The sequence below is a fragment of the Anthonomus grandis genome, chromosome 1 (genome assembly GCF_022605725.1).
Source record: "Anthonomus grandis grandis chromosome 1, icAntGran1.3, whole genome shotgun sequence".
NCBI lineage: Eukaryota > Metazoa > Arthropoda > Insecta > Coleoptera > Curculionidae > Anthonomus > Anthonomus grandis.
This window is the reverse complement of record NC_065546.1, coordinates 45,896,035-45,908,255: the sequence shown is the minus strand read 5'-3', so window position 1 is coordinate 45,908,255 and position 12,221 is coordinate 45,896,035. Positions and strand designations below refer to the sequence as shown.

The following is a 12,221-nucleotide window of genomic DNA, read 5'->3' as shown; positions in this document are numbered from 1 at the left end:
GTTTAAACGGTGTCGTAAATCGGCAAAATTGTCAAAATGTAAGTATTTAAGTGGCAAAATTTAAGTATTAAAAAAATGTAATACCTTTTAAAAGTTATTTGAGTCGGAAACATAACTGAGCTTATAATGAAGAAAAACTAATCGAAAATTCATGGAAAAATCGACTTTATTTAAAAGCAAAAATATTAATAAAAGCAGCAGTCAAAACAAAAATATCTTGGAGCATTAAAAAATTTAGTCACTTCGGCAACGTTGCGCTACAGTCTTACGCACGTTTTACTATTTTTCGAGTTCTCTCAAAAATTATGAATGAATGAATCCCGAGCGATGATGCCAAGGAATTAAAACAAATAAACGCTTTAAATTATTAATTCTAAGGGCGTATTTTGTGCTTAGAGTATGTTTTATCAGTTTTTTGTTGTTTTCGTACTTTTTTGGAGAAAATTAATGCCAAAATAAACGATCATGGTGTATTCTTGTGTAGTAAAGAGAGTAGAGCATTAAAATCCAAATTTAACGTTTCATCGTTAAGTTTATTTGTTTACGCTTAAACAGCAAAATACTTTTGTATTTTTACCACCAGCGTCGTCACATGAAAAATATTAAGGTTAATTAATTATGTAATGACATTTTTCGCCGCTATTTAAAATTGCACAAAAGCGCCGAAAACAACACGTATAGATATAGAAAATTATTTGTACAGTACACAATCCTAATCCGATTTGTAAGGGAGGGAAAATGAAAATTTCAAATTTGTCGATTATTATAATATTATTTGCACTAGTGCATAAGCTCTACCCCACTGGCAACAAACCAAACAAAAATTAATTGAAAATATGCATTGTTGCTAAGGGGTACTAACAACACTTTCTCTATCCTTTTCTCTCTCACTACTAATTTTAAAACAATTAGTTAGTTGTTAAGTTTAGTAACAGTAATATAACTTTGACTTTGATTTAAAAATAAATCCTAATGAAACCAGTCGTACCAAAACAACCTTTAATAAGATACCTAAGTACATAATTATTAACAAAAAAAAAATTAACCATTTAGTTCTTGAATTACGTAAACTTTGATAATGTAAAATTTATTTAGTTTGGTGGCTATAAAAACAAATAATTTATAGTATTATCAATTTACATATTTTTTCCAAGTAGGTACATTAAATAATAATTTTATGCCAGATAATAAAGTAATTATAAAATCGTGCTCCGTCTTCCCCTACAGTTCGAATTAGACGAAACTCGTAAAATAATAGCTATTTTTTACCAGTATTCCCCTTTACATTTTTTGCTAGGTCCCAGTCGGCGAGGAGCTCGGCGGCCTGCCTTTGAGATCGAAATATAAAAGGTTTTTCGCCGAGTGAAGCAACTTTTATTTTATTCAGTAAACTTTGTCAGTGTCAAATTCACACTGGGCAACTGAGGCTCATACACAGTACCGTAAATCTATTAATGTTTGGGCTTGTATCGTGGAAAATAAAGTAATAGGGCCATACCTTTTCAAAGAAAACTTAACAGGACAACGCTATTTGAATTTTCTTCAAGAAGATCTTATCCCTGCTTTGGCTGCCCTATACCCAGACGTACAAGACCAGACAGTGTTCCCAGGAAGATGGATAGGACGAAGAGGGCCAATAGAGTTGCCGGCCAGGTCACCAGACCTAAATCCCTGCGACTATTTTCTATGGGGGTACCTGAAAAGTTAAGTTTATATTGAGAAGCCAAACGACGTAGAAGATTTGAAAAATAGAATTAGATATAAAATTAGAAGTATATCACCCGAAATAATTGATAGTGTTTTACGTATAAGTTTGTAAACCGCCTTGCTTTCTGCCAAGAAGTAAATGGGGATCAGTTTGAACACTCGATACATTAATAAGAGTTTTCACAGTTTATAACATTTTATCCTTCATTTTATCTTAATTTGTAAATAGACGTACTTACTTGCTTTCTTGTTGGTTAAATGTAAATATTTCTGAAACAGTTGAGATTGCTTGGAATTTTATATACGCCTATATTTCATAAATGCAATAAAAAATATAGCATTCCATTTAAAAAAATGCCCGATGACGTCATATCTTTTTTTTGTTTCACCCTGTATGCAAAAATTTATATGAAATAATGCGCAACTTAAAATAAAAATCGACGGGTCCGAGCGTTTTCTCAAAAAATCATGTCTCTAATTTTTATCGAATTTATGCGGAACTTTAGGCGGTCACTGTATTGCCGAATGAAAACTATATTTCTTATTTTAGAGTTAAATGAATAATATTAACAATTATTGCATTCTGAAACAAAAGTGTATTTAGTATGTGGGTGTGTTAACAATGCAGTAGTACAGTCTAAGCAAAGCATCGGCTTTCCGATTATTGTTTCATAGTTAGCAACAAATAGTTAAATATTCAGCAACAACTAATTCTTATTTGCATTGAATGCAGCAACAATTTAGTGATGTTTCTATACAATAGGAACAACTTTGTTCTATAGAGTAGCAGCAATGCAATAATTATCTTGGATAGAAATCACCGCTACGAATATCAATGAATATCCTATAAACCTCTGGTCATTTGAGCACATATAAATGTTTTGCTTCAAATAATACAATACAATAATTCAATTCTATCTTTAACAATAGTTTTCAGAAATTATTTCTATATTATAAATAGATAATATCCAATTAAACAAATTACGCGTGTCTATTTAACGTTGAGCCATATCAGAACATTAAACATTTCATAAATAATACAATATATTAAAGCAGCCATGACCTTTAAATAATAAAAAAATTTGTTAATAATATATAGTAGTCCGTTGAACAGTGTTTATTAACATTAATACCATTACCGTGTAATTTTATTTATAACTCGAAAATCCTATGCAGTAGCATCATTACGGGATTATACGTTAAACAGCATCAGATAACATTATAAAATATATACAATGACCATAAAATGTAATCATTACTGTTAAGCCAAGTAAGAGGAGTTATCGCTGTAGCGATAAATTAAATTATTATGTGGGTAACAATTTAATATGTTTATCTTTTTACTATTTAATTATAAAAATTAGTTTAAGGATATTTGTATATCAACTAAAGGTATTTATAAGACAGTAATGACAATTTGATGAAATCTCAGATGGGTCTTATGGTAGCCTTAAATTTAACGGTCAGTTCTAAGCTGAAGTTACGGGCATTTTCACCTAATCAATTTTAATTAATTTAATTAAACTTTAGCGCGGACAGAAAGGCTTATATTAATGGAATGCTTTGCGCCATCTACTCTAATTAATTTTCTTCGTTATGCACCATATAACCGGCCACCTCTGAGTATATACTAGATAATATAATTTTCAGCTGCATACAAGAGCCTTTAGATTTTAATTAAACATACGAACCTTAATATTGTCATAGTTATGATTAATAACTTTTATATTTTATGCTTGCATGATTCATTTATTGCTTCTAGGAATTTTGGATATAAATTTAAAAGATATACGGTCTTAATCAAAATATTTTTTAAAGTGCTGTTTTGATAATTTTTTTTTATTTTAATGCATCTTCTATTGCATATTCTGGATTTTGTTGATTGCAGGTCTAAACAGTGGAACATTTCTGCAATCAAACCATTGTCTTAAGATCTTAGCCAGGACACAGACATCTGCCACTGCACCGCTTTCCATTAGTCTTTCCCTGCACATAGTCATCATGTTCCATGCCAATATATCGACTCATAAATAACTTTTTAATTCGACTTTCTATCTAAGTTTCTAGATACTTATATTTCGCCACATTATTTATCGGGGTGTTAATTTATTTTCGAATAAAACGAATACCTCATGCAAACTTCATCAAAAATTAGAATAACAAATATTAAAAAATATGATAACAAAAAAACAAAAAATAGAAATCTTACTATTTACTATTAGGGGTGACAGAGTACATAAGTATTACAAAATACTACTAATTGAATTATCGATAATAACACATGCATTATAACAATTATTACATTTTAACTGATTTAAAGACATATGAAGTACATTAATATTAGGATTATTTATTAGGGTCAAATTCCTATCGGTAGGGTTATTTACACAATGCTAATGTCTTAGCCCTTGATATGGTACAATTAAACCATATTTACTTTAAATACGTACTGACCCAAGTCATATGTGACAATTTACTTATCATGACAATATACCTTTTATACCTCAAGTAATGCTTGTTTTTTTATTGTATCATATTTTTTCTGAAAAAAAAAAATTAAAAAGCCAGAATAAGAAAATGAAATCCGATTTATTCTATTTTTAGTAGAATAAGTTTTAGAGGCTTTTATAAAAACAGCAATTTTCAAAACCACATATCTTAGAAACAGTTGCATAAAAGTATAGCATGTGATACATCAAAATGTTTATAATTTTGTGTAAAATTGAAAAATGTAATTGCATATAGGGTGTTTCATTTCAAATAAAAAAGTTGGTATTGACCACGGCTACATGAGAAACCATGTATATAAATTTCCTATTGAAAAAAATGGGAAACAAAAAATATTAATCTTTTTTCTCGAACACGCCCTAGTTTATTTTCTATTGTATTTGTTCCATATTTTTATTGTTCACTGTATATATATATCAATCCATGATTCTTTGGAAACAAATGTTTCATATTTGCTGTTACAATATTTTTAAAGTGGGCGTGATCAAAGCATATTAATCTGTATAACCCAAAAACTCTACCTCGGTTTCAATATAATTAAGATTAGTAAATATATTATCTAAGCAATTACGTCTAATATGTGTGCATTTATCAACTTGCTTATATAACCCAAAGGATATGAAAAGCTGAACTACTTGGAGCATATTACCATCCGACTTATTATTAAAATGCACATTGAAATGACCAGTTACAATAATATTAATTTTTTAATTAATAGAACATTGTTTATATTATTTAAAAAACTTTCTATGTTCCTAAATGCAATAGATCTATAGTTACTAATAATGACTGGATTTAGTGATTTACAATAACAGGCATAAATTTCACATACTTTTTCAACTGACATTTTTTTCAAGAGCTTGTAGGTTTCTTACTTTTATCTTAAGATGAACATAGATACAACATCCACCATTATTGGCCTCACTCCTGCAAAAATAGCTAGCCAAGCGAAAATTTGCTAGTCCCATAAAATAAAGCTGTTCCTTCCTGAGCCAATGTTCATTTAGGTAGATTATCTTGACATATAAATATTGAATGAGGCAGGGTATAATCTCCAAATATCTATTTGACAGGCACTATATATTTAAATACATGAGAGATATTACACTCTGATGATTTTCTTTGACTAGTATCTGCTTCTCCTCCATTCCCGGCTTCGAAAATTTGTTCTTGCATATTATATCCATTGTTTTGATTTGGACATGGTGAGAATCTAAAAGGATTCAAATCTACATTGACTGGCCAGTTGTTTGAGTCCAGCATAGAATTAGATGAATCCAGTTTTGCTGCAATCTTAAAGCTTGCCGAATAATTTTAAAAAATGTTATCCAGATTTTCACATGCCAAGACATTTACTGCAATGCCTTTCAGGTGTCACACCAGCTGCTGAACTGTTGTTTTTGGCTTAAGATTACCAACAAAAAACCATTTTCGTTTTTCTGTAGCTTAAATACCCGATATTTGTTTGTTTGTACCTGTTCTGTTCTTCTAACGTTTATTGTTGTGGTTTTCTATAGATGCCTGATGTTTTATAGATTCACTGATACCTTCCATGGCTGATTCAATTGCTTTGGGAACTTGACCTCTGATTAGGTGCGGTACATTTTTGATTTTAACTTTTGGTCAATAATATTACCCTGGTTATTTTTCTTTTCCACCATATCGACAAATGTTAAAGCTTCGCGTTTCGGCGACGTGGATTTGCTATTTCCGCTTTCTTTAGAATTGTCCTTGTTTAATTGTGTTACATAAATTAGTTGCATTTGGGTTCCATCATGGCAGTTGTCTGTAGTTCTCTAACGAAATCATTCATTGTCTTGCCTCTCAGTGCTTTTAGCCAATGTGTTATCTCGATTTGTATTTTGGTGGTATGCTGTTGTTTTATTGGAACTATAGCTTTGGGAAATCGTCGAGTTAAATGCGTTTCTAGGTAAATTTATTCCATAGCCAATGGGATGGATTTTATTTCATAGACTACAGCTTTTATTTATTGAGGAGATGTGTAATCTAACAATTTTCTCCACAGTTCTTTCAATGAAATGTAAACCGATTGTTGAGATATGACCTCCGAGTCATTGGATATATTGATGTTAGATTGTGGTGGCATTAAATTGCAATGTTCTTTACAAGCAGGTTGCATGCAGCTCGTTATTTTCTTTGTAAGGTGATTGATGTCACCTATTTGTTATTTTCTGTTTCCAATGTTAAAAGTGAAGCTACCATGCTTTTGTTGAGTGACCTAAGTTCAGTTACGTTATTTAAAAGTTTCTCTTTAGCTTTTTCTGCAGCTTGATTTTCCTTTAAAAGTTTCTTGTTGTACAGTTCTAGTTCTTCCATTGAGTTACTTAGATGATGTTACTCTTCAAATAAGGCGTAAAATGTGGCTGCTACAATACGGCGCTCCACCCCATTTCAATTAAGCAGAGAGAGAACATTTATATCAAAATTTCCCAGAAAGATGGATTGGACACGGTGGGTTTGGGCAATGGCCTCCCAGGTCGCCAGATCTAAACGCTGAATGGATTTTTTTGAGTTACCTTAAATCTCTCGTTTACAAGGTTTCTGTAAATAACCATGAAGAGCTGAGACAACGGATTATTGACAATTGTGAACTAATTAAAAAGAAGAAAGGTATATTCTCTAGGATTCGTTGGAACTTCCAAAGAAGAATTAATTTATGTATTGAAATGGACGGGCAACATTTCGAAAATTTTTTATGAAAGTATTAGTTTAAAATTAAATTAGGTGTGGTATCGTAAATATTTATTTTATTTTGCCGTTTTTCTCGCAAAACGTTAATTTAACGATGATGCAACAAGAGCATCTTTTTAAAAGATATTTTGATGCTCTTTACTAATTTGACATCCAAATTTATAAAAAAATTAAAACAAAAAAATTGTAAGTCATTTTCCTAAGGTGAAGGACAGCTTAAGCCTTTTATTATTGACGACTAGCATCAAATTAATAGGATGAATACAAAAAGACACTAGTAACATGCGTGCAAAATTTGGCGAAAATCAGTATACTAGAAAAAAAGTTGGAACTTATCTAACCATTGAGTTTGTTTAGCTGAGATGTAAATAATTCTTTAACTTTAAGTTCCTTTATAAGATTTTGCTCTGTTTCTTCATCTTCAACTGCTTGAGTTTCGCACTTGTCTAAACAATATATTCTGTACCTTCCTAGTTTTTGAATCTTCCTAGTTTGTAAATTCTTTTTTCTTACAGCATTTAAAACTTCTAACCATTCTGGTTGATTCTATGCTCTAATATTTTTGGAATATCCACAGTATAATTATTCCCCAATGTTCTATTGAATTTGCTCCTAAATTTTATATAAATCGTTTTCATTTCCACACTTTAGGATAAGTGATATTGCGGCACCAATAATTTTCCTCAAGTCCTCCTTGACTCACCGAATGTCTGATTCTAGACACTTCTGCTTAATGACTAGGACTTGACTAGGACTGTTGTCATAAGGGCCTGGGCATAAGAAGATAATACCGCTGATAATATAACAGTACGTTTAAGGCTTACCACTGCTATTTGTTGCTGCTCAATGTCCTTCAAACTAGCAATTTTAATAAACAACCAAAAGAATGAATAAATAGTGACATACACATCCCTTAAAACCATAGTTAATCAGTTAATAGAAATGAGAATACGAATTGGAAAAAAATTCAACAATATGAAAAACCATTTTGAAGAAATTAAAATTGTGGATCGCTGCATTTTAATAGCCAACGTCCGAAACAAATAGGAAACGGCAGAACAAAAATGTTCCTTTCTCATTACCCTTTTTATTATTTCGGATTTAGCTTTAAATTATGGATTTAAAAAAATGCATCAGACCCATTTAGGTTATGCAGAAAATAAAGAAAAAGCGCAATTAGTTTTGGATTAAAAGTTCTTTAAAAAACCTAATTTATCAGAAACCCTACTAATGCATCACATTGTAATACAAAACAAATTAATAAAAAAATGTACGTGAAAAAGCTATTCAACCTAGCGCTCTCGTAACGTAACTGGAAGCGTAAGCTCATTCCCCGTTTTCCATCATTTAAAAATGTATTGATGTACATATAGGGTGGCCCATCGAAAACAGCTCAGCAAGGTTTGAAGCCCTTTTTTTAAGAATATTAACAAATGTTCGGGCTCGTCGTTTTTTGATTTTAGGGGGACAAATTTTTTTAATACTTTCAATTCCTTAACATCAACCTCTTGGCAGGGGGTTGCAACCACCTTTAAAATCTTAAATAGGAGTCGAGATCAAGTGATAGCTTATTTTAAAGGTCTTTTTATTTTAGTAACAACTGCCAAGTTTGAACTTGGTTTTCGCAATATGACAGCTTGTCAAAGATTTTGAAACACACCATAGTTTAATACGTTTAGCGTAGAGAGAAGAAATTATTGAATTATACTTTATAAACAATTAATGTGCAAGATTAACGGCAAGTTTATTTAATGAGAGACATGCAGATAAAAATTCAACAATATGAAAAACCATTTTGAAAAAATTAGAATCGTGTGGGCTGTGGATATATCGCTGCAGTTTAATAGCCAACGTCCCAAACGAATAGGCAACGGCAGAACAAAAATTTTCCTTTCTCATTACCCTTTTTATTATTTCGGATTTAACTTTAAATTATGGTTTTAAAAAAATGCAACAGACCCATTCAGGTTATGCAGAAAATAAAGAAAAAGCGTACATTTAGTTTTGGATTAAAAGTTTTTTAAAAAACTTAATTTATCAGAAACCTTACTAATGGAGCACATTGTAATACAAAACAAGTTAACAAAAAAAAATGTACGTGAAAAAGCTATTCGACCTAGCTCTCTCGTAACGTAACTGGAAGCATAAGCTCATTCCACTTTATTCATCATTTAAAAATGTATTGATATACATACAGGGTGGCCCATCGAAAACAGTCCAGCAAGGCTTGAAGCCCTTTTTTTAAGAATGTTAACAAATACTCGGGCTCGTTGATTTTTGATTTTAGGGGCACAATTTTTTTAATACTTTAAATTCCTTAACATCAACCTCTTGGCAGGGGGTTGCAACCACCTTCAAAATCTTAAATAGGAGTCGATATCAAGTGATAGCACATTTTAAAAGTATTTTTATTTTAATTACAACTGCCAAGTTTCAAATTACTAACTTGAGTTTTTGCAATATGACATCTTGTCAAAGATTTTGAAACACGCTATTGTTTAATACTTTTAGCGTAGAGAAAGGAAATTATTGAATTATACTTTATAAACAATCAATGTGCAAGACTAATGGCAAGTTTATTTAATGAGAGACATGCAGATAAAAATTTAACAATATGAAAAACCATTTTGAAAAAATTAGAATCGTGTGAGCTGTGGATATATCGCTGCAGTTTAATAGCCAACGTCCGAAACGAATAGGTAACGGCAGAACAAAAATTTTCCTTTCTCATTACCCTTTTTATTATTTCGGATTTCGCTTTAAATTATGGTTTAAAAAATGCATCAGACCCATTTAGGTTATGCAGAAAATAAAGAAAAGGCGTGCATTTAGTTTTGGATTAAAAGTTTTTTTTAAAAACTTAATTTATCAGAAACCTTACTAATGGATCACATTGTAATACAAAACAAGTTAACAAAAAAAAAAAATGTACGTGTAAAAGCTATTTGACCTAGCGCTCTCGTAACGTAACTGGAAGCGTAAGCTCGTTCCCTTTTTTTCGTCTCCTCCTTCTCCTTCTTACCGAAACAAAAAGCACGAAGTAAAAGAGAGAAAAGTAAAAATCTTATTTTTATTTCAGAGGACAAGTACATCATTGTGGGGCGAGTGGATGGGCGTAATGCACGGAGACGAGATAGAATACGTGTTCGGTCACCCCCTAAACATGTCCCTGCAATTTAACTCCCGGGAACGAGAACTTAGCTTGAAGATCATGCAAGCGTTTGCTAGATTCGCCGCCACCGGGTAAGTTTTAATTAGGCGCCTCCGTTTCTTCTTTCGACCATAAAAAATTCAGTTAATTTAAATTTTAGTTTCTTCGGTGTTCCGCGACTCGGAGACTGACCTGAATGTATTATTTGCGAAACGAGAATAGAAAGGCAGGACAAAGGGTGTGCTAAGGCTTTAAAATACGAGATAAAGCTTTCGCGACCGTTCAATTATTTAATATACGGAATTTATAATGCGTTGTTTTGTTTTTTAGCTATGACGTGATTATTATAAAAGCGTTATTAAATTTTATGTAAAGGGTGGTATAGGTCTGATCCAAGAAATTTTTTCCAGGCATTTTATTACGTGGTTAAAATTTCTATGCATTGTGTTGTATAAAAAATAAGAGTTTGATATCTGATAGTTTAATCACGTGTTTTACATCCAACTTTATCGACAAAAAACAATATAAATGGGGGTCGTATTCTTCACCCCGCTGAATGTAAGCCATATCAAAATATTATTTCTCGGAGCACACAGTGCATCTTTTTGTGGATAAAAGACTGAAAGGTGATGTGTAAAACATTATTCTTTTTTTGTTGCCGTATAAGAGATAAATCAACAAACTACCAAAAATCAATCTGGTTTTTTTATTTAAAAATTCTCTTTGGCCCTCAAAAATTATGAAAAGTGGTAAAAATATAAAAGAAATATTACCTAATGTGTCATTTACTTCGATCTTTAACAAAATGTATATATAGTAAATAGGTTTATTAATTAAAGAAAAAACCTTTATGGAAAGTATCGAAGGTATATACTATTTATTAACAATATAAACCAATAAATATTATTACTAATTACTAAGTTACAGACCAGCAAAATTTAACAAAAAATTTTAAAAAAAATCGTTTTAGTCAACTTTTATTACAATTTTATCGAGTTCTATGCTGAACATCCTGTACTTTTGATTTTATTCAATAGACCAGACATTCTGCTGTAGGTGCGTGTAATTTTTTCTGGCTACTCCCTAAAATGAAAGACGATATACAGGGTGAACTAAATTTAAGTCTCAATATAGGGATCTTGAAAACCGTAAGAGATACAAGGTCAGGTCAATTATGGCAAAGTTTTTGTAATTTGATAATTAATTAAATATCATTTTAACATTTTTAAAAATCGAATTAGTGTCAGCAATATCTGAAAAAACCCCGAAATTTCGGTTTTTATTTTTTAACATATTTGAAAACAAAGACCACATTTACACAAGCACTTTTTTTCCTCTATCTTATAGCACTAAGATATTTTATAATATTCGACGTTTCGTCATCGACTGATCATCTTCAACTTTTTTTTTCTGATGGACACCATATTGGATTATTTCACTTTTAAATAGAACTTAAATAGAACTAATTTTCTTTTCAATAATATATCGCACTTTTAAATTGAAAAAAATTCGGGTCGGAAATGCATTATAAAATAAGGTAAAAACAAACTTTTTCCAGATTTTTATTCTTCTAGGATATTTTAAGTAATCGATTTTTTTAAGCGCCATCTTTTTAATTCGATTTGTGTCCTTTCAAATAAATCTTTATCAACGTATTGGCCACCTTATTTCAAATACTTTGTACAGTTTACTGTAAAAAACAATTACATATTACTCTTTTTATAAATATCTATTAAATATTCATAAAAGAACGCATTTTTTTGTCTTTTATTTAATTTTGCCCTATTTTTCGAAGCACTGTTGGGGCACTGTTGGGCAGGGTGAAGCTTCTATCGCTTTTCTTTTTTCACATCCTGGTACCTGTACTTTCCCAAGCAACACATCATATATTATTATCGTTAAATATATATTTATTCAATTATTTAGTAAATTTTTGGTTTTGATATATTGATTCACCAAAATTGGTCAAGGTATATTTAATAAACTGTAGAATATACGTATATCATATACGATTCGGTTAAAAAAAGGTAGAAAATTTGGACATTTAAAAAAATTTACAAGGGATTACCATACATATCTAGTTTTTAAACTCGATTACGATACCTCGAATATTTGATGAAATTCTTCACAAAAATTACTGTTT

The 12,221-nt window shown here is 30.8% G+C and overlaps 2 protein-coding genes across 10 annotated transcripts in view; one reads left to right on the top strand and one right to left on the bottom strand.

Annotated features, from left to right (window-relative positions):
• Positions 1-12,221, bottom strand: part of LOC126740480 (uncharacterized) — a 262,862-nt gene that overhangs the window by 118,985 nt on the left and 131,656 nt on the right. For 5 of the 9 annotated variants that reach the window (XR_007661932.1, XR_007661931.1, XM_050446536.1 and 2 more), the window contains one exon: positions 1,499-1,696. The exons of 3 other annotated variants lie outside the window; for them this stretch is intronic. The gene's annotated coding sequence lies outside the window, so the exon portion shown is untranslated. Of the gene's footprint in view, positions 1-1,498; positions 1,697-10,938; positions 11,162-12,221 lie in introns of those variants that run through there. One more of the 9 variants, XR_007661930.1, reaches the window with a different exon arrangement.
• The window catches only part of LOC126740527 (acetylcholinesterase-like), a 255,707-nt gene that overhangs the window by 194,727 nt on the left and 48,759 nt on the right, over positions 1-12,221 (top strand). Inside the window, exon 4 of the mRNA XM_050446604.1 lies at positions 10,007-10,170. Coding sequence (XP_050302561.1) covers positions 10,007-10,170 — 164 coding nt within the window. The remainder of the gene's footprint in view (positions 1-10,006; positions 10,171-12,221) is intronic.